Source organism: Pelodiscus sinensis, chromosome 26 (genome assembly GCF_052426305.1).
Source record: "Pelodiscus sinensis isolate ZL-2025 chromosome 26, ASM5242630v1, whole genome shotgun sequence".
In the NCBI taxonomy this organism is placed as follows: domain Eukaryota; kingdom Metazoa; phylum Chordata; order Testudines; family Trionychidae; genus Pelodiscus; species Pelodiscus sinensis.
In genome coordinates, this window is record NC_143077.1 from 2552553 (window position 1) to 2574231 (window position 21679).

Below are 21679 nucleotides of genomic sequence, written 5' to 3' on the forward strand. Positions count from 1 at the left end.
CTGGGGTGAGACAGGAGCGGAGACTGGAAGATGCGGATGCTGCGCTGGCACCCGTCGGCGGGCAGAGCCCCTGCTCGCCTTAGCCAATCGGCGCGCGACCCCAGGACCAGTCCATGCCCCGCCCCTCTTTCGGGGCTCGGTTAGGAAGGGGTTAAGTAGAAGCCCCGCCCCCTGAGGGGCTGGGGGGCGAATGAGAGCCGGGGAGGGCGGGGCCGGGATGGAATGTTGTGAAAGCGGCTTTAGAACGCCGTGTAACAGCTGCTGCTTGGCAGCCGCGGGGGAGGGAGGGAGGGAGCGGAGCGGACCGAGACGGGCAGCCAGAAATAATCGCAGCGGGGCCGGACCGCAATGGAAATCAAAACGGATCAATAGAGATCGACCCCAAGAGAGAGACAAATAGGCGGAACTAGAGCGAGGCGAAAGGCGACCCCGCCAGGCACCCGGGACAAGGGAGCGCTCTCGGGGTGAGTCGCCAGCCAGAGGGGCTGGGAGAACGAGCTGCACAGGTAGTTTCCTCGAGCGCTAGGAGAGGCGGCGAGTGGGAGCAGACCCCGTGTGCACAGGAACTAGGACATTCTGCCCCGTGCAGGCAGGCAGCCGTAGAAGGGGCTAATGGCATCAGGGGGATGAGCGAGCCTCGTTCTCCATAGCCCCAGGGAAGTGGGAGCTAAAACGTTCAGGAATCACCCTCCCCGCAGAGAGGAAGGGCCTGGCCAAAGGAGCTACCAAGAGAACGGGCGGAAAGAGCGGGGCGCTCCGAACTAAAACACCCGCAAAGGCTCTCGGATGAGCCTGGGGCCGGGCGCGTCACTCGGCTCAGTTGGACCAGGAGCTGGGATCACCTGTGGGACGGGCCTGGGGACCTGCCGCCCCGCAGACCCAGCGAGAGGCCGGAGCGGCGGGGAGAGCCTGGCCGAAGGGGGAAGGAGAGGGTGGCCAAGTGCCCAGGTAGCACCCCCCTCCCCCAAGGGGCGCGCTACCTGGGCACTGAGCCAGCCACGCGGGGGAACCGACACAAGCCCCCGACTCTAACGCGAGGAGCGGGGTCCCCTCCAGGGCTCTGGGGGCCAGGCGAGGCGGCGGCGGAACAGCGGTCGCGGGCATGGACGTGGCATCGCAGACGGCGGAGAGCTTGGAAGTCTAGCGCGGCGCTGTGCGGGCCGAGCTCCGCTAGGGAATCCCCCGGGGAGGCCACGACACCGCCCGCACCGAAAGCCAGAGGAGCCCGACCCCGCGCGGGCGGATCCTGCCCGGGGGAGCGCTGCCCCGACTCCCCGCTGCTCCCGCTCCAGTCGGGACCTGGCACCGGCGGGGCCCCGGTTCGGAGCGCCCCGGATGAGCCCGCTCTCGCAAGGCGCCTGCTGCCCCAGTCACCGCCCCGCGGCTCCAATGCGGAGCCCCGGCTCCGCAGGACCCTATGCAGCCCGGGAAGAAATCCCTGTTCCTCGCTCTCCTGGCCTCGGGGCTTCTGCTGGCCTTCCTGGGGGGCGAGCCGGGGCGGCGCCTGGCCTTCCTCGCCCGGCAGCGCGCCGCGGCGCCGCAGGACTGGCCTCGCTGGGCGGACAGCTCCCTGCTCCGCAGCTTCGCCGAGCCCGCCGAGCTGCGGGGCGAGCCCGGCCGGTCCCCCCGAGCCAGGAGGGAGGCGAGGCTCCGCATCTACCGGCACAGCCGGTGCCGCATGGAAACCTGCTTCGACCTGGCCAGGTGTGAGGCGCGCGGCTTCAAGGTGTTCGTGTACCCCGCGGGGCCGCAGGCGCCGCCGTCGGAGAGTTACCGCAAGGTGCTGGCGGCGCTGCGGGAGTCCCGCTACCTCACCGCGCGGCCGGAGGAAGCCTGCCTCTTCGTCCTGAGCATCGACACGCTGGACCGGGACCGGCTCTCCAGCCGCTACGTGCGCAGCCTCGACGCCCAGATCCGCCGGGTCCCGCTGTGGAACGGGGGCCGCAACCACCTGGTCTTCAGCCTGTTCGCGGGCACCTGGCCGGCCTACGCCGAGGACCTGGGCTTCGACCCGGGCCAGGCCATCCTGGCCAAAGCCAGCTTCGACGCGGAGACCTTCCGGCCCGGCTTTGACGTCTCCATCCCGCTGTTCCCGAGCGAGCACCCGCAGAAGGGCGGGGAGCGGGGCTGGCTGGCCCAGGCCGCCCGGCCGCCCCCGAAGAAGTACCTGCTGGCTTTCAAGGGCAAGCGGTACCTGACCGGCATCGGCTCCGACACGCGCAACGCCTTGCGCCACCTCCACAACGGCCGCGACATCATCGCGCTGACCACCTGCAAGCACGGCCGGGACTGGGAGAAGCACAAGGACCCGCGCTGCGACCGCGACAACTCCGACTACGACAGGTAAGTCGCTCCCGAGCGGGGCCTGGCGGGTGACGGGCCTGGGGCGGCTCCGGGCCCAGGCCCAGAGCTCTGCAGAGCGAGCCAGTGAAAATGCGGAGGCAGAGAGGAGGGAAAACGGATCCTCCCGCCCCTGGGGGGTTGACACCGGCTGAGGGTCTGGTCCCGAACCGGGGAGACGCAGACCAGGCAGGGGAGGAGGGCAGCCTTCCCCGAATCTTTCCCATCCATGTGCGGAATAAATGTGATGTGCACGGAGGCGTGCGGGAATGTGCACCACCACCAGAGACAAACAAGCTAGCTGGGGGCTCTGCTGGTCAGCCAGGGGGCCGCCCAGGCAGGAAACACTGGGGGGGGGGGGAGGGTAATTTCTCTGGTCCTCTCCCCGCTTCCCACCCTGCTGTGGAAATCGCTGCTGAATTTCCGGGGTGGGCCGTGGGCTCCGAAAAGGCAGGGCTGCCCCAGAGTCCACGGGACCAGTGAGAGCTGCGCTCACCTGCCAGCAGCCTGGCCAGGCCATTTGCGTTTTGCCCAGAATGAGCGACCCGTGTTCCCCCCGGCGCCCTACGCATAAATCTGTGTATTGGGGAGGAGCCCAAACGAGCCCCCCCCCCCCCCAAGCTGAGCACCTCCTGGCCCGGGGAGCCTGAGAGCCGCTTCGGGCTTTCGGAGCCTGGCCCAGGTCAGTGCCTGGGGAGGGGCGAGGCCGCTTGATCAGAACGGAGCTTAGTGTGGGCCTGGCCGGGACTGGGCCGAGCTGTTGCAATGCGGGGGGAGGGGCAGGGCCTTTACCCCCCAGGACAAGCTGCCCTGGCAGAGGGGTGTGGCCAGCGCAGGCAGCCCGGGGGCAGGAGCTGTCACTGGCCTAGCTGCTGAAAGCGGGAGTGTGGCCCGGCGGGGCTGGCGGCAGGGCGGCCACTAGCTGCCCCAGGAAGTCTTGCCTGGGATCCTGCCTGCCCTGCCGCCTACACCGCCAAGGCCGCTCTCCTTAGGCCCCTGGCTGGGTCCAAGCTCCTGCCCATCTTTCTACCCCCGCTGGAAAGCCCACCCCCTGCTGGCGCGGAGCTGAACCCACACCTCGCCCCCCAGCTGTGGGGGGTCTCAGCGCCCGGCTCGGTAGACGTGGGCCCATGCGAACCGCAGCGTCGCTGCTCCCCTTCGAGCTGCAGGCCTGGCTGTGAAACCCAGCGTGGGGAGCGGGGCTCCGAGCCGCCTCTGGCCCCAGTGGAAACAGCTGCCCCCTGGATGCTGAAGGGGGGGGGCTTCCCAAGCTTGTTCCCTCACCCCCTTCTGGGCCCCCCCGCCCAACACGCTGCCCAACAAGGCGCTTTCTGTGCATACAGCCAGGGCTGGCACTGGGGGAACTGGGCAGGGAAAGTGCCCGGGCCCCCAGGAGCCGACGTTGCTCGGGGTTCGGCTTCAGTCCCGAGCGGAAGGGCCCAGGGCCTGGACTTCAGCCCCTCCGCCTGGGCCCCAGTGAGTCCAATGCTGGCCCGGCTTGTGGATCTGGGGGCCTTGGCAGAAGGCCACAGCCACAGGGCAAGCCCCAGTTGGCAGCCCAGGGCTCGGACCCGCTGCCACGTGGGGGCGGGGGGGGGTTCTGCTGTGTTGACGTACCACAGAGGCTGATCCTGACAGAGGGCTCAACAGCTCCCCACTGGGGTCCAGGGCCCAGCCACATCCAGGTTGCCAGGGTCTATTCCTGCAAGCTGCGGGGGTGGGTGCTGGACAGCGCCGCGTCCCCTTGACCTTGCTCTGAGCTGAGAGCGCTTAGCCCCTCCGGAGCCGCTCTGCCGCCGGGAGGGCTAGCTGAGGACACGCCGGCTGAAGCAGGATTTTCCAGCAGGGCTGCGTGTGGCGTCGGGCTCGGCTCCGGGGGCGTCCTCGTTCCTGCAGATTATCACGGAGCGAAAGGTTCCAGCAGCCGGAGCGTTCAGGGGAGCAGGACTGGCCCAAGCCAGGATGCTGGGTCCAGACTTTGCCCAAAGCGCGTCTAGGGCCGGACCCCGGTGCCCTGCCGACAGCCCAAGCCCTCTGCCCCAGATCAGGGCTTGTTCCCATGGTGCTTGGGGCTGGACGTTCTGAGCACCCCTTGGGTCCCAGGAGGAGGAGAGATGCTGTTCTGGAGGGATTTGGCTGCTCCGGTTCCAGGGCACAAGCCACCGGCTCAGCGCTGGGCTTAGGCAGACTCCCGCGGCGGGCAGGTTGGGCGATGATTGTTCGCTCCGGAGTCTCTCGGCCCCCTGCAGTGGCAGGTGGTGCTGGCACCGGCTAGAGACAGGACCCCCGGCCTGCTCCCGGCTGCGATTCCTGCGTTTTCCCAGGAGCCATCACTGCAGCCGGTTGTCACCAATGCACCGCTTGCCTGGTGGGCAGTGTCATGGCCCATGTGGGGGCTCCCAGCCCGGTGTCACTTCTCCTTGGCCTCTGATGGCAGGACAAGAAGCAAGGGGCTTAAAGTGCACAGCCAGGCCTCCCGAGTCCCTTAATCACTGCCACGCTCTCCCCAGTGGCCAAGTCCCTCTCCCCAGTGGCCAAGTGCCCCCTTTGCGGGCAGTCTCAGAAGATGCCAGAGCTGGGACACGGAACTTCCCCCAGTCCTGCCCAGATGGAGGGGAAGCCGGCAGGCCCGGCTCGTGCGCTAGCTGTTGGGTGGCTTGGCACAAGGCAGTGCTCCCTGAGCTCACGGGCAGCTCCGCATTCGTAATCTCTCCGCCTCGCAGGGACATCGGCTCAGCAAAGGCCTCTCAGGGCAGCAGCTTGGCAGCCGCCGGCACTAGGCGATAGCAGGAGGGTAATATGCAGGCGGCGTGTATCAGAAGGGGGAGGGGATTATCAGGGGCTGCAAGGAGACTGGGAGGAGCCAGGGAAATGCAGGTGCTCCCGGCTGGCTGCCCGTGGAGGCTGGTGCGTTAACTCTGTGAAAGCGACTCCGTAGCCCTTCCCGGGGCTATGCGGCTCCAGCCATTCCCCGCGTGGCTCGGAGAGCTGAGGCGACCGATCGGGTAACTGGAAAGTGTCTGGGGGTCGTGTGGCCTGGGGACCCAGCACGATGAGATCCTGGGGGGGTCAGACTGGCAGAGACATGTGCCCGCTCAGGGCAGCGTCAGATCCTGCCAGCGGCTAACGCTGCTCCGTCCGGCACCCGGAGTGGGACAGCCCGGTCAGGCTACCAGGCCCTGCTGCTTGGCTGCCCAGGCCTGATGGCCGAGGGAAAGAGAGGACCCAGGAAAGCAGCTGTTGTGGAGGCGCAGGGCCTGGGCGATAGCACAGGGCGGCTCCCGTCGGGGTTCTAGGAGGGGAAGGGTCCCAGAAAAAGCCCCTACAATGGAATAAAACCTGCCCAAGTCCGTGATCATGAGGGGGAGATGGGGAGGCACCGTGAAGGGGTGCCCAGGGGTCGGGGGTGCTGGGACTGAACACATGGCTGGGCTTCCCCATTGCCGCCCCTGCCACAGTCTCACGGCCAGGAGCCCAACGGGGCCAGCATCCATGGGGCCAGCATCTGGCAGCTCTGTTGGGGCTGGAAGCAAAGCTGGGCTGGGGGGCCGGTGGCAGGGGACAGGAACGGACTCCCCTGAACTGGTAAACTCCCTCATTCCCAGGGAAGTCCCGTCTGTACTTCGGTACCTGACTCCCACTGATTTCAATGGGCTTTAGGCACCTACCTACAGCTGAGGACGAGGGCTGGGTGCCTCAGGATTCTCCTAGATAAGGCCTCTTATTCCCCATGCGGGGACCCAGCTGGTTTCAGGGCGCTGGGGGGTGCTCAGCCTTTCCGCCGCGCCACTGCACGTGCATGTAGGGACCTGGCTTTAGGCATCTTCTCTTCAAAATCTTGGCCCCGGCATCCTGGGTTCTGTTCCCGCCAACCGCCCCCTTAGGCAGTTCTCTCAGGCCACGCGCGTCCAATCAGCCCCACTCATCGGCGGCCTGTCTGACGCGCCCCAGCCCAGCTGTGCGGCCCGAGGCAGCGGGCGGGTAATCGCCAGCCACGGGAAGGCAGCGCTGATTAAACCCAAGAGCGGGTGCCGCTTCTGGTCACTGTTCTCCTTGAACCAGCACCAACAGTTCTGCAAACAAATCTTTGCTCACTAAGATGCTGCTGGGTCCTTCCCCTCTTCTGCACGTTGGGCAGTGGCCTCCCCGCAATGTAATAGCCTCCATACCCCCATGCTTGGCAGTGGGTGGCCCACCAGTCTGTGACTTCATGGCCTTCAATGAGAAGGAAACGCAACGTGTGGTCAGAAAACGGGGGGAGATGTGGAAGGAAAAACCCACTTTCCCGTCACTGAGCCTGTCAGACTTTACTGTCCACGGCCTGCCATCGGGGAAGCTTCCTTTGGAATTTGGCACATGACAGTAGAGTTGAGTCGGGTAAGAAGGGCCTCTGGGAATGGCCGGGGGCCCAGCGAGCTCCGTGTCTGCCCTGCAGACGACCAGCCAGGGACGGGCAGCAGCTTTTGCTGCCATGGGGCAGTTTGCCTTGGTGGCGGCTGCAGCTGCGGCGAGAACTTGAGCTGGAGCAGCGAGACCTGCACTGACCTGCAGTGTCACGCCCACCAGCCTGGGCAGCGGGTGGGTCTGTGCCCCCTGGCACTGCCCTGCCATCGGGGACCCTCCGCCCCTCGAACGGGGCATGTCACCAGGTGCTGACCCCGGGGCCTCCTGCAGCCAGTCTGGGAGGCGGCCCCCAGGGAGTGCGAAGAGCTGTCCCTGGCCTCTTCCCCACACTAGCAGCCTCCTTCCCTCTGCTTCGCCTGGGCTGCAGGCCAAGCTCTCGTGGTCCTGATGTGGCCTGTGCAGCTACACCCCACCTAGGGCACTTTCACTGGTGCCCATGTGGCTTAGGAGTCGAAGTCCATTTCCACGAGGGGCCTGGGCCCTCAGGCCTGGGTTTTTATAGCTACAGACTAGCAAGATGGTTTATTAGGTGATGAGCTTTTGTGGGCCAGACCCACTTCCTCAGATCAAATAGTGATATTTGATCTGAGGAAGTGGGTCTGGCCCACGAAAGCTCATCACCTAATAAACCATCTTGTTAGTCTTTAAAGTGCTACATTGTCCTGCATTTGGCTTCAGCTACCCCAGACTAACACGGCTCCATTTCTATCACTATAGCTACAGAGACACTTAAAGGTGGGGTAACCCCCTTTTTCCTCCCGGGTTACTCGGGAGCAGCTCACACTCACAGGTGGGCCTGGGCCCCTGATGGTTTAACATAAAAGGAGATCCTGAGTACCCCAATGGGGATGTTGTCTAGTTGGGGTTTCCCTATCCACCCCCTTGCTGCAGTCCCTAGCTCCTAAAGAACATACCATGGCAGCGTCTCCACCTGGCTGGCCCTGTACACACCTCATGGTTTGCCTTGGCAGCCTCCAGCAATACAATTATTCCAGCAATAGTCTGGCTCTAACCCCAGGGCAACAATTCTACATTATAAATAATCTAAATCTCACTGGTTCCATTAGAACAAACACACCTTTACTGAACAACTTGAAGAAACATGGTTGAGCAGATTAACAGTGAACAACATGAAGAAAGCACACAGACGTAATAGGCACGTATCTATCTTGCATTTGCACTGCCCCCATCTATCCCCCCCAGAGTGTGCCCTCCTCTGGGCTCAGAGTCCCAGACGCTTGCTGGTGTGGGTGCGCTTGAGGGTCTGCAGCTAGAGTGGAGGTTCTCTGTCGGGTGTGTGTGTGCGTGTGTGCATGTGCGTGTGCGTATTAGTCCCAGCTGTGCAGCCAGCTGCAAACTCCCTCTGCCACTGGAACAGGCTCCACCACATGCCAGCAGCTCTGGTTTCCTGGGCTGGACACTGCCTCTCTTTGGACCCAGAGTCAGTCTGTATCTTGGAGGTGTGTCCCAGGCAGCACTTTCCCAAAGAGCCCAGTTACTTACAGCCTCCACCTGTGCGCTGGTGGTTGTGTGTCCTCCTCAGCCACAGGTGCTGCCAGAGTCTCTCCCCTCTAAGGCAATCAGCAGCCTGCTGGATCCAAGCCCCGCACACTTTCAGTCCCAGGCTGTAGCTGCAACACAACAGCTCCTGGAGGGGATAGAAGGCTCTTCCACAGCAGCCTGGCTCCCCTCTCCCAAAAGGGAGAGCCCCAGACTGCTGAGCCACTTTCTCAACATGCCCGGACAAGCCCTACTTCCCCTGCTTTCCTCAAGGGCTCATGGGAGTTGTAGTCCCGAGGGCTAGATTGCAGCACACAGGATCCTCCCAGGAAAAGTCCGAGGCACCTGGAGTAAGGGGCCCACAGTGGGCTTTGCATGGAATTTTCAGATGCCCCTCGTGGAAATCAGGGATTTTCAAAAGCCCCTGGGCACCGGCCATTCAGCACAAGAGCCCGTCTGCCCCGGGGCTCTGCACCAGCTATGGCCTGTGGGTGCAGAATTGTCCCCAGCCACCAGCGCTGTGAGGAGATGGCATCCGAATGGTAGACGAGGCCTTTGGCCTCTCGCCCCTTGTCTGACCCTTCCGGCGGGACGGTAATGTTTGGGCCGGGAGCCAGGGGTGCCTGCCAAGCGGATGGTTCTTAGGTTGCAGGCCGGTGCTTTCCTGAGAACTGGTCCAGGTTTTAAGTCTTAGACCAGGGCTACTCAGCTCTGGGAGCCATGGGGGCCACACTGATACTCACGGCACGTGCCGAGGGCCGCAACTTCAGTGTGGTGGCAAATACACGCAAATACATATGCAAATATATGCAAATAGCATCTTTCAACCTGACGGGCTTGAGGACAAAGATTCAGCCTTAAACTGCAGCGCCGGACCCAAACGTGGCCAGTGGGAGCCAGTTGGCACCTCTCAGGCGCTGCCCACAAGGCTAAGCAGCCAGCACCTCCCACCATGTCCCGGTGCTCCCGGAACCTCCTCCCTGGGGGCTAAAAACGCCGACACCCTGTACCCGTCTGTGCCAGCCAGCCTGTCTGCTTGTGTCCTGGGAGAGGCCTCGCCGTTGTGCAGCGTGTTCCCAGGGGAGGCCACGTCCAAAGGATCCCACCCGCGGGCGGCGTGTTGAGCCCCGTGTAAACCCAAACCGGCCCGCGGGCCTCAAAGCAACGGGCCGGGGCCGTGTGTCGAGTAGCCCTGGCTAGGAATACAGACAGTTACCCAGCCGGGGCTCACCCACCAGCTCCTGGGCACGCCTTTACCCCGTTCTTCCTTCGTCTGCCTGAGCACGTTTCCATCCCGCCGGGCAGCCGGCTCGTGGCTGCAGCAGTCAGCTGGCGAACGTCCTGCAGGCTCGCAGCGAAGGAACCCAGGGGGCGCTGCGATGGGACGTGCTCCAGCAGTTGGGCCTGGTGCCCACAGGCGTGCACCTCGCGTTCCACGTGGAGCGTTTGCCCACGTCCCCCAGTGAGCCGCCCTGCTGCGACTCACCGGCACCGGCCTTTCCGACGGAAACCAAAACCCAGCAGCCTCTTGGCAGTGAGGGGTCGACATGGCCCCCGTGGCTGCTCGCCGCGCCTCGGCCTGGGAGCTGGGCACTCGGGTCTCGACACGGATCCATCGGGGGGAAGCACTCGCGTCTCTGGTGGATTCAGCAGGTCATTGGGCCTCTGCAGGCATGCGGCTGAGAAACTGAGTCGTGGGGCAGCTCTTCTGCTCTGGAGGTGGACGTGCTGTAGGGCCGGGAGCCAGTCAGCTGGCATCGATCGGAGCCTCCTGTCACTGCGCACAGCACGACTGAGCCGAGTGTCAGGGGTTTAGAGTGACAGCCACCCTGGCGCACAACAGTCAGCCGCAGAACACACCCGGGCGACTGTAGCGCTCCGTGGGCCCTGGTTCCAGGGTGTTCCGGCCAACTTTCTGACAAGCGCGACGTGAGATGCGACCTGATCGGGGCGTTCGAGGTGTTGTCGAAAAGTCAAACTCCAGTCCAGTGTAATGCGGGACACTTTGGGTTGGCCTGGTGGCTGATGCTCTCCCCACAAAACCGTACGAGCCGTTTTAGTGCTCCGATGGGAAGCAGGGACCGTGTTTGTTTGGTGACAGGCCCGAGTTCCCAGCCCTGGAAAGAATCAGCCGTTGCTCTAAGGTCCCAGGCTAGGGTGCAGCAGCTGGCGGGAGGCATCCGGTCAGGGCATCCCCTTGACTCAGCAAAATGCAGCGTGGACATTCGTGTCCATGACACAACGGTAACCCACTCCAGTTCCCCCCGTCAATTTTCCATCCCCATCCCACATGTTAAGTTTCAGGAGCCTGTTTCTGGGACCGTCCACTTGCTGAGAAAGGGGCCAGACTCGTGGCCTGAGGGACACGCGAAAGCTTATGCCTGGGGCCTTATTGTCACTGGCACGTTTTGTCGCCTTTTGTTGACAAACAGTGGGAGCGTTTCCACTGCAACGCAACTTTTATCAGGAAAACACCCAGTTTGGCCACAAAACACTCCAGTCTTACAGAGACGTCTGTCTTTTCCCCTCCCTTTACTGTCAGCAAAGAGCCAGTGTGGACTTTGCTGTTTGTTTCCTTGAGAGAGCTGGCGTCCGCCCGTATCCCGCAATGCCCGCCCTGCTGGCTCTGCTCAGCGTCGTGTGACTTCTCGTGTCTTGCTCACCACACTCCTGTTCGTGCAGCCCAGAATCACGTTGGCTTGTCTTGCAAGTGTCGCACTGTTGACTCATATTTAGCTTGTCGTCCACTCTGACCCCTAGAGCCCTTCCTGCACGACTCCTTCCTAGACAGTCACTTCCCTTGTGTATGTGTGGAACTGATTGTACCTTTCTCCAGGTGGAGCACTTTGCATTTGTCCTTGTTGAACTTCCTCCCGCTTCCCTCAGACATTTCTCCAGTTTGTCCAGATCAGTTTGGATTTTGACCCGATCCCCCAAGGCAATTACAACCCCTCCGGCTTGGGATCATCTGCAAACTGAATAAGTGTCCTCTGTCTGCCAATACCTAAATCAACGATGAAGATACTGAACAGAGCCGGTCCCAGAACAGACCCCTGTGGAACCCTGCTTGTTCTGCCTTCCAGCACGACTGAACCGTCAATAACGACTCTCTGAGCACGGTTCTCCAGCCAGCGATGCACCCACCGTACAGCAGCCCCGTCTAGCTTGGATTTGCCTAGTTTATTGATAAGAAGGTTTGCCAGACCCTGTCAAATGCCGTACTGAAGTTAGGAAGGCGGCTGTCTGGACCCCTGGCCAGCAGGCAAGTGGGGGCACTTTTAGGCTGCATCTATCCACCCCCCTGGCACTCCTCCTGCCTCCCCTGCCGCCTGCTGGCTCTGGCAGCTGCGCCTCTTGCTGCCTGTTAAGGCCCCTTAACGCAGGCCGGGCAGCCGAGAGGCAGCACCAGGCACCGCATGGGGTGGGAGCAAGGAGCCAGATTTGACCGGTGCTGGGCCCGCCTGTACCGGGGAGATGGGGCCGCAGGCAGGGGGCAGGGGTGAGTCAGTGTAGCAGGGCTGCCTGGAGGGGCAGCATGGCATTGCAGGCTCGCTCCCCAGGCCACAGCTCCGTGGCAGCTCTCCTGTGGTGCCACGCAGCCACTGCCCGGCCGGATGGGGGGGCGGGGGAGGGGGTTGCCGGGGGTTCACCCTCCTGCCCGAGCAGCAGGGATTTCAGCTGCGGAGGAGTCTGTCAACACAGACACGCCTGCTCTGGAACGGCCACGCTCGGAGGGGAGGGAGTCTCATAGCCCTGAGCCACAGCTCGGGCGATGGAAACGGCCGTGTGCCCCAGGCCTGAGACCAGGGCTCCCTGTAGGCTGAGCACTGAGAGAGCCCGGGGCCACCTGGCGGAGCAGCACGGTTCTGTTTCTGCTGGTGGTGCACATTCCCACAGGCCTCGGCGCACAGACATTTATTCCGCACATGGCTGGGAACGATTGCCTGAGACCCAGGATGCCAGCGGGGAGGTCGGCAGCCTAGACTCTCCAGGATCGTCTCTTTCCCGGCATCTTGCTCCAAGGTGCTTGTTAAGCCCATTGGCTGCCCAAGTGGCTCGTGGGCAGCTGATTGCTGCGAGGCGGCTCGCTGGCTTTGAAGAGGCTGGTGACGGGCAGACTGGGCCCTGACTCCCCTTAGAAGGGGCCCAGCCCCCCAGACATGCCCCGAGAAGAGCAGGATTCCGTCATGCCGTTTGCTCCGGGCCCCAGACTGCCTGGCTCCGGGACTGTCTGCCGCTCATGCATGTTGCTGCACGTGTCCTGGAAGCTACGCGCCAAGCAGAGGACGGGCGGCCGGCAGCGCAGGGACTCGCCTGCACAAACAGGTTCTGCGCCCGGCTCACGAGCGTCTCGTCGCATCTGTGCTCGGCCGCGGGAGAAACGCTGGGGAAAATCCACACTGCTTGGAAAAGCTCTTCTCGGGCCATTAGTGAAACCCGCCGTCGCCCCCGCCCCCGCCCCACCCCTCCTCCCAGAGCTGCTGTTTTGCGTCGGGGTGCCGGGAGCGGCTGGCCAGGCCCGGGGGTTGTGCGAGAACAGGGAAGCCCTGATCCGTTGTTGCTCGGAAACCACAGGACGTCAGGAGCAAAGTCTTGAATCTTTGGCCTTCGCAGCCCTGCCAGCGTCGGCTGCCCCTTCCTCATTTCCCTGGGGGCGAGGCCGATCTCTGCCAGCCCTGGAGAGTCCTCGCCTGCCTGCTCTCCCCGGGCCAGCAGCCCCTCTTCTCTGGCCCTGGCAGCGGATCTCCCCTCCTCCTCCCATGGGAGCAGGGCACTTTCCGTCCAAGTGACACTTCCAGCCGTTGTCCCGGCTGCGCTGTGGAGCTGGGCCCTGCAGCCAGGCGCTGGCATCGGGGAGGGAAACGTTTGCACTTCGTCAGCTGGCGACGCCCCCGGCCGCGTCTCCTGGGTCCCTGCAAGCGCAGAGAAAGAATCCAGCCTCCTTCCAGGCCGTGTTCCGTTACAATTCAGCAAGCCCCAGGATCGCCAGCGAGGCCCCAGGCGGCGGCAGGGCAGAGGCAGAATGTCCCGAGAGAAGCAAGGAGGCCTGGCATGTTTACAGCCCGGCTACCTCGTGCCCAGGCCCCTTCCCTTGGAGCTGGAAATCTCCTTTGCTGGAGGCATCTCTCCGCCGCAGACCCCTTCGAGCACGTCGCTGGGTGCGCCTCCTTGGGGGGGTTCACTAGCGCCAGGGAAGGGCAGGCAGCGTGCTCCAAGGCAGCCGCTTTCCACTGGGCACCACCCACCCCAGAGATCCACAGACTGAGACTCAAAATCAACATCCAGTCAACAGTTGTGAGGGGTCTGCAAATGGGAGAGGGCGTAACCCGCCGGCCGGAGGGTAGCCAGTGGCCTGGGGGACAGGACAGCCGTTCTCTGCCCTGCGTGCCGGTGTCCATTGGACTCATCGGGGGGACTGTCTCTCCCGGGGTCTGCGCAGCGCCTGCCCTGAGGAGGCCCCGGCGCGACTGCGGCGCTGCTGTCAGGCGGAGAACAGGGCTGGGCGTTATGCCCTAGGAAATACGGCGCCCGACACACACATTTTCACTTCATTCCAACTGCTCCTTCCACAGAGTTTTTCGGCCGGGCGAGGCAGGAACGGAGCCAGCATGCCGGGGGAGCCGAGAGACGGGCAGGATGCCGGGGCAGGTTCTGTTTGCCAGCTCATGAGGGTTTCTCCCGGAGGCGCCGGCAGCGCGCTGAGGGCGGGAAGCAGCCATTTTCGCGATCGGGGCTTTTTTGCAGAAAACACTACTGTGCTGTTTACACTGGCCCTTTGGGGCAAAAGTCTTTCGGAAAAAGACTTTTGCCCAAACAGGAACAGCAAAGTATTTCCGGAAAAGCACTGACGATCTCCTGTAAAATCATCGGTGCTTTTCCGGAAATACTATGCTGCTCCCATTCGGGCAAAAGTCTTTTTCCAAAAGACTTGCACAAAAGGGCCAGTGTAGACAGCATAGTTCTGTTTTCCGAAAAAAAGCGAAAATGGCGATCGGGGCTTTTTTGCAGAAAACCGCGTCTAGATTGGCCATGGACACTTTTCCACAAAAAGTGCTTTTGCGGAAAAGCATCCTGCCAATCTAGACGCGCTTTTCCGAAAATGCTTTTAACGGAAAACTTTTCCGTTAAAAGCATTTTCGGAAATTCATGCCAGTGTAGACGTAGCGCTGGTGTTTCCAGGGACATTTCTGCCCTGTTCCCTGGAAACGGCCACATTTACCCTGGCGCTGCCTTGTCTGGCTTGTTCCCCTGCCAGCCCCGTGAGGAACATGTCGCCCGCGCCGGGGCCTGGGCTGGTGGAATTTTGTGGGAATGGGGGTTTTGTCGAGAGCCACTTCTCAGTGAGCCCCACCTCCGCAGGCAGCTGGGCGGGAGCAGGGATGTTAGGGAGAGGAAATGAGCGAATGGGGCGTCCAGCAGCCAGCACTGTTACCCGCACAAATGTCTCTAGCCCTCCCACACCGTAGGGACACAGCCACCCTCGCCCAGTTCCTAGGGCTCAGGGCACATCTTCCTGCGGGTTGGCAGGATCTTTAGCCACTGAAGGAGCCTCCCACAGTAATGTCCTTATCCTCTGTTGATTGACAATTCCCGAACAAGCAGAATGCACGTGCTAAGCACACGGTGTCATGCTCACCATCCCTGATACAGGCAGACTTCCCCTGTCGGCCAGGCTAGGTCAGTCTCTCAGTCGTCACTGCTGCACGTCAGGGTTGTGCGGGAGAGCCTTAGGCTGGGGCTTGGAGGTGAGTTCTTCTTCTTGGGTTCCTTGTCTCCCTTCGGTTTCTTCCAGCCTTTTGCTTCCTTCCTTCTGCTTCTGTTACTTCCCATCTTCTTCCACCTGGTCTCCTTCTTGGACCCCAGTTTATATAATGAAACCCGAGTCTTGCTTAGCTTGACCTTCACCAATTAGTTTAGTATAATTTTACTAACCAATCATAACAAAATTACCTGACCAATCATTCCCCACCTCCTTAATTGATTTACACCCAGCAACGTTAATTATCCAGCAGACGGGAACAGTCACAAACCAGACAGAGTGAAACGAAAACCAGGACTATGCAGCACTTTAAAGACTAACAAGATGGTTTATTAGGTGACGAGCTTTCGTGGGCCAGACCCACTTCCTCAGATCAAACAATAGGAAAGTGGTGACAATGGTCCTAGGCTGAGGATGCCACAACACCCTCTCTGGAGAAGCAGTTCCTTGCCAGACAGAACGGTGGGACTTGAGTTTTCTCTACCCATCCTGAGAGCTGTTTCTTTACCTGGTGACGGGTGGGGGGCTGTCAGGGCAAAGTCCCCTCCTTACGGCCGGGTGTGACACTTTAATACAATGCAGATGGCCTGTGAGGCTGTGACTCCAGGCCGTACAGGACTGGCTGCTGCCGTCAGTCTGGCTGCAGAAGGCGGCTTTGGTTCAGCCTAGCCCAGGCCTTCCCGCAGGGCTACAGAAAAGCCGTATAGTTACAGCGCGGGCGAGCGCCCGAACCCCTCCAGGGGGCTTTGGTTCAAACGTCGTGCGGCAACGCGTCGGCTTCCCACTGGGGCTCGTCTCCTGCACCCGCCCGCTGCCTGCAGAACGCGCTTGGGTCCCGCCAGGAGCTGTCGGTTAGGCCAATGCAGCCCCTCCGCTGTGACCAGACGGGGCGTGTGCGTGTGCGTGTGCGTGTGCGTGGGGAGGGGGGGGGGGCGGTTCTGGGCCTGGGAAAGCCGCCCTGGCTCTCCGGTTCCAAACTGAATGGGGGGTGCAAAGAATGCCCCCAGTCCAATGGGACCCCCAACTGCCAGGCCTCCACATTCCCCTGGGGCTTGGAGCCCCGAGTTGTGGGGTGCGGGGAGGGGAGCTCCGGCCTGTCCTATGGGGGGAGGAGTCAGCTGCCCCATTGTGAGCAGGTTCGGGGCACATGTGCAGTGACTCCCGGCGCAGTAGCAGCCCTGCCAGCACCCCCTGCCTCTCCGTCCTTCCCCACGGTGGGTTCTCTTGGCTCCCCGCACCCTGCTTGGAGCCGGAGCCGCGACCGAGCCTTCCAGCTGGGTCCCAAACTTTCCCAACCGGCTCCGGGGAGCAAAGAGCCCACACAAACCCGCCCCAGTGAACACAAGGTCCTTCTGGGTCGCCCGCCCCCCGGGGCCAGCTCTGAGCCTTGCCCTGTGCCGACAGAGAGCCCTCCGCCCCCACGGGTGCCCTGGTGTTCTCAGCCCACGGCCGGCTCGTCTGCTGGGGCTCGGCTCTGCCCCACGAGCATCCAGCTGCCGTCGGCTCTTCCCCTTAACTCCCAGGCCTTGCCCTTCGGTCACTCGATAAGGCCCTTACACTAACAGCTGCGAAGCCCCCAAAGAATTAGGGCACAGGTGTGGCTGGCCCCATCTCCCGCCCGGGGCCAGTCTCCGTGACCCCACCCAGAGGGCGAGCCGCACAGGGCCCGTGTAATGACGCTCCAGCCGACAGCCCCGAGCTCGCGCTACGGAGCCGCTTGGAATCTCAGCATGGTGCGGCCGCGGCAGATTGCGCCGCAATGCGGGGGCACAACCCCGCCCCAGCACCCTGGGCACTGCCCAGCCCTGCAGAGGCTCGCTCGATCGCAGCCAGCTCCACTACGTCGGCCCCGCCGCAGCTGCGCCCAGCGACCACACCACACACGGACCCACGCTCGGGAGGCAGCTCTACATTCCTACGGAGACCGGGGGGTTTGGCGCCAGGGCGAGCCGGGAGCCGTGACCCGCCTGGTCAATTTCCCTTTGCTGTGAGCCAAGCTGCAGCCCAGGCCATGTGGCTTTAAATAAAGCAAACCGTTTATCAGGGCTGGAAAAGCTCCAGGAGCCAGGCTCCAGCCAGACCCGCAAGCTAGGCCAAGAGGCAGACTGCTGGGTCTGCCAGCCTGGGGTGTGCCCCGTGTGAGCAGCAGGGGAGCCCGGGGGTGGGGCAAAGTGCTGGCGGCCGAGGAAGGAGCCGGAGGCCCTCCAGCCCTTTGCCATGCATTCAGCTGGGGCAAAGGCAGCGGGCCCCGCACCGGGAGTCCTCCGCGGCTGCAAAGGCTGGGCAGCGTCTTCGTGCCCAGAGCGCCAGGAGGTGCAGGGGTCTCAGCACTGCTGGTGTGAGTGGGAAACGGGTTTCTGGGCAGCGTGGCTGAACGGGGCTGCCCTGGCAGACAGCTGGGCATTTGCTGGGGGGTGGAGCCTCGACCCCTTCTGACCCACTGCTTGGGGGGCGCCGAAGGCTCAGCCCCACCCATACTGGAACCTGACAGCCACCTCCGGCCTCCCTGGGAAGATGGGTCCCAGGAGGGGGAGGACTGAGGGGACGTGGGAGACGGAAGGCGATGGGGGTCGCTGGTGCCAGGGTAACAGGCGGTGTGCGACGTGCGACGTGCGACGACCCTGCTGCGGGACCGGGGGCAACACAGCGGCATAACAGGAAACGAGGGGGTGTCTGTGTGTGAGCGTGTGTGTGCGTGAACACGCACGAGTGCATTGACTTGCAAATCCTTGCTCGGGTGCAAGAGCAAGACGTGATTTGGAGGGCAGCGTGATGTCATCACCCCTGCACAGGCCACTGACATCACCCCTAGCATTCGGGCAGGTGTGATGTCACCATGAAACGCATCAGTTAGTAGCGTGACATCGCCCTCCATTCGCAGGGGGAGCGATATCAGCACATGGTGCTCGAGTGGAGGCAACCTCCTTGCTGGGGTGCTAGGGTGGGCATGATGTCACTGTAGAATTCTTGATGGGTGTGACATCACAGCTGTTCCATGCCAGGGTTGGTGTGATCTCATCCCAATGGAATCCCCAGATAGGTGTGACGTCATTTCTGCGTGTGATGTCATCACCATGGAATGCCCAGATAGGTGTGATGTCGTTGCTGTGTGTGATGTCACCCCTATGGGATGCTCAGAGGGGTATGACATCATTCTGAACAGTGCTGGCGTAGATGTGATGTCATCACCGTGGGACGCTCAGCCGGGGTGGTGTCTTTGCTGAGTCCCTAAGCAGAGCCCGGTGGTTTGCTGGCCAGGCGAGAGCAGATCCCGGAGTCGTCCCTTTCAGCCCAACGCCCCCCGGTGTTACACGCAAGAGGGGAGTTCCCTCTTTCCAAGAGCTGAGCTTGGCGCAGCCTGGAAAACAGCAGCTCCTTCTTTCGCCCCTTCTCTCCTTGCTGGCGGCGCGCAGGGGAGAAACAGCAGGCGGCCTGTCCAGAAGGAACGTAAATATTGGATTTTCCTGTGTGGTTGCAGGGACCCAGCCATGAATGTGCCTCTCACAGGCCCCGGCACAGAAACCTCTTTCATAGCGCGGGGCCGGGCTCTGGAGAGCGAGACGCCAAAGGGGGAAGAGCCACTCCCCACCCGGGCACCCAGAGAAGGGGGAGTCGTGGGGAGGCACCCAAGGAATTAGCCGGGGCACAGATAGAGCTGGGGAAGCGCTTTACCTGTGCCCAGGCCGGCAGAGAGGGGGCATGAGGCCGGCTGGCGTCTGTCTGGGACTCACAGGCAGAGCCAAGAGAAACAGCAGCCGGGGAGGACGGCTTGGGAGGTGGAAGCAGCCGAGTGGAAATACCCAGGTGCCCTGGAACACCCACGGGTCAGCTCCCCAAAGGGCTTGGCCCTCCACCTTCAGGGGCGCATGGAAACGCCTTGCTGGGGGGGGGGGGTCTTACCCGAGGCCAGCGCGGTCCAAGGGGAGGCCAGTGTTCGGCAAGAGCCTCAAGGGCTTTGCCTTAGGCTTGGGGGGAGCAGGAATCCCCCAACCTGCCCCCACCCACGCGTGGCCTGGGACACGGCTGGGAAGGGATTTTTGCCCCCAGGGGCCTCAGCCAGAATCGCTCGTCCCCACCCAGGCAGCTCTCACAAGGGGCCGTGCCCGCCGGGGACACGTGACCCAGAAGGTAGCTCGGCTGGAGCCAGGGCCCCCGATTCACCCCGGCTAAGCAGGCACAATCTGGCTGGTCTGATCGATGGGGCCGGGGTGGCTGTAAGGAAGGGGGCAGGGGAGAGACATTCGGGGGCGGCGGAGGGAGCCCTCGGGGCATGTTGGTTCCAGGCGGGTCGTGCCGTGAAAGCAAATGTCCGGCTCGGCGGAGCCCGGACCAGCTGGAATTCTGCCTCCTGAGCTCTCCCGCCACGCTGCCCCGCCCAGCACCCGTTCTGCACCCGGGGCCCCGCTGCGGCGCCGCCTGCTGGACGCTCCCGGGAATTGGCCCGTTAGTCCACAGGGCACCTCCTGGTGGCAGGTGTCTCCCCCGCCCACGCTCCAGTTCCGGGCCCGCCTGGCTCCCCCAACCACGGCACCCTCTTCGGGACACTTCCCTCCAGCAGGGCCCACCCCAAACGTCCCTCGGCCCCTGCCGGGGGCAGCCCTGAGACTCTGCTGCCCCTGTGGGCTCCCAGCCCAGCCCCTCTGTCTCAGGGGCCACGCCTTGGTAGCAAGACACGGTGCAAGAGGGGCACCAGGCCCACCCCTTGCTCTGGGTCCCAACCCAGCAACTCTCCCGCTGCAGCCTTGTCCTGTCCCCCTCTACCGCCCTTCGCTGCCTCTTGCTCCCAGGGCCACTTCCTGTGGCCCTGTGTACCCGCCAGGCTCTTGTGGCAGGGCCACGGCCACGCCTTGCCTTGCCTTGCCTTGCCTTGCCTTGCCTTGCCTTGCCTTGCCTTGCCTTGCCTTGCCTTGCCTTGCCTTGCCTTGCCTTGCCTTGCCTTGCCACCCCTCCATCCTGCTGGTCTGGGACTGACTGAGCTGCTCCGCTGGCAGCTCCTTATATACAGGGCTGCCCCAGCAAGCCACACCCTGATTGGCTACTCAAAAGCCTCTCCCTCATTGGCTGGGGCTGTGCACCAGCTCCCTCCTGCTGCTCTGACTGGGCATAGGAGCTGAGCTCCCCTCTGGCCTGGGGGGTGTCAATCATAAGGTCAAAAATCAGAACAATGTGGGGGGCGAGTGCCCCCCGGCAGGAAAGGCCCAAAGCCCAGGGCTCCCAGGGTCGAGTCGGGAGGGGTTAGGAGATTCCGACGGGGGCGCGTGTGCTCCCAGGGACACCAGCGGTGATGGAAATGGACCCAATTTGTGCTAATTGGATTTGCTGGGCCCAGGCCAGTCCCCCAGCGTTTCCCTCAGCCCCCGCTGGGAGCAGCCGGTCGGTCCCGCTCCTTCGCCGCCCGTCGCGCTCTCCGCGGGCCGTTGCCGGCAGCGCAGGGAAGGTCAGCGCCGACCAAACGCTGTTTTCATTGGCATCGAAACATCAGCCGGCCCGGAGCCCTTTGCTTGAGCCCGGGCGTCACAGACGCCAGCGCTGGGCTCCGAAAGGCCCGGCCCCGTCTGCGTAATGGGGACAACGGGACAACCAAGGCCAGGCTGGTTTCAATCAGCGGCATCTAAGTGATGGATAAACGGGCGCGGGCTGCGGGCTCGGCGAGTGCTGGAGATGGTCGGAGCTGAGTCAAATGCTCCGGTGTAAAGACTCGCCGCCGCCCCCCCCCCTCCCCCGAAACCACCCTGGCATTGGGCATGCACGGCCCACGGGTGGGCAGGTCGCCGGGAGGCTGCAGGCTGCTCTGACCAGGCAAAGGAACTGAGCTCCCCTTTTCGGCCTGTTTCCCCTCTGGGCGGAGGCAGGTCGGTACGAGTGGGGGAGCAAGGGGGGAAACTCGCCGGATGCGCCTCAGCGCGGGCTTGTCCTGTGGAAACCTAAGATCCGTCTCTGACCTTCGGCTGGCGCCCAGCTCCCCGAACAACGTCAGAGAAACGGCGACGGGTTCTTCAGCCGCGGCCGGGCGGAGCCGAGTCCGAGGGGAGTCCTGGCCTGGACGGGCCGGTATTTGACCCTCTCTCTGCTCCTCGGCCGTTCCCTAGCGGGCGTGTAGCCAGCCTGGGTGGCCCCAGAGCCGAGCTTTCTGCGGGTCCTTTGCACGCGGGTGCCAAGTGGGGCACATTAGATGTCAGGGTTGGGGCCAGGCTGTGACCCCGTCTCAGGACCCCCCCCCTTACATCGAGCGGAAGGGGGCTGGGAACAGCCCCGGGTGGAGAAGCCAGCCTCTGGGCTGCAGGGCTGGGGGGGAACCACTTTTTGGCTGGGCCACAGCTGAGTGGCCCTGAACCCGGTGCCCCCGGCGGCAATGCCACTCACTCAGATGTGGGGGGTTTAGCGCAGTGGTCACCGACCTTTTCCGCCCGAGATCACGTTCTGAATTTACGTGCACCCCAAGCTCTCCCGCAAGCAGCGCTGCAGATAAAGTCTCTTTCATTCATGCTTTGCACAGCTAAAGCCGGGTGTCCACTACCCATTGCACAGCTTCACAAAGGGCTCACCGCCGCCAGCCCTGAGCAGCTAACAGTTTGCATTCACTTCACCGTTTGCCCTCCTCCCCTCCCCTCCTTTCTTATCCAGACCCTGAATTGGCCCCTGTCTCTTCTTGCAGAAAATGCAAATTCCTGGTCT

At 63.1% G+C, this 21679-nt stretch overlaps 1 protein-coding gene across 2 annotated transcripts in view; it reads left to right on the forward strand.

Annotated features, from left to right (window-relative positions):
• Positions 1–249: 249 nt before the first annotated feature.
• The window catches only part of EXTL1 (exostosin like glycosyltransferase 1), a 32818-nt gene continuing 11388 nt past the window's right edge, over positions 250–21679 (forward strand). The window contains exon 1 of one of the 2 annotated variants that reach the window (XM_075909058.2): positions 250–2343. In XM_075909058.2, the coding sequence (XP_075765173.2) occupies positions 1418–2343 (926 nt within the window). In that variant the 5' untranslated portion in view covers positions 250–1417. The remainder of the gene's footprint in view (positions 2344–21679) is intronic. The other variant, XM_075909057.2, reaches the window with a different exon arrangement.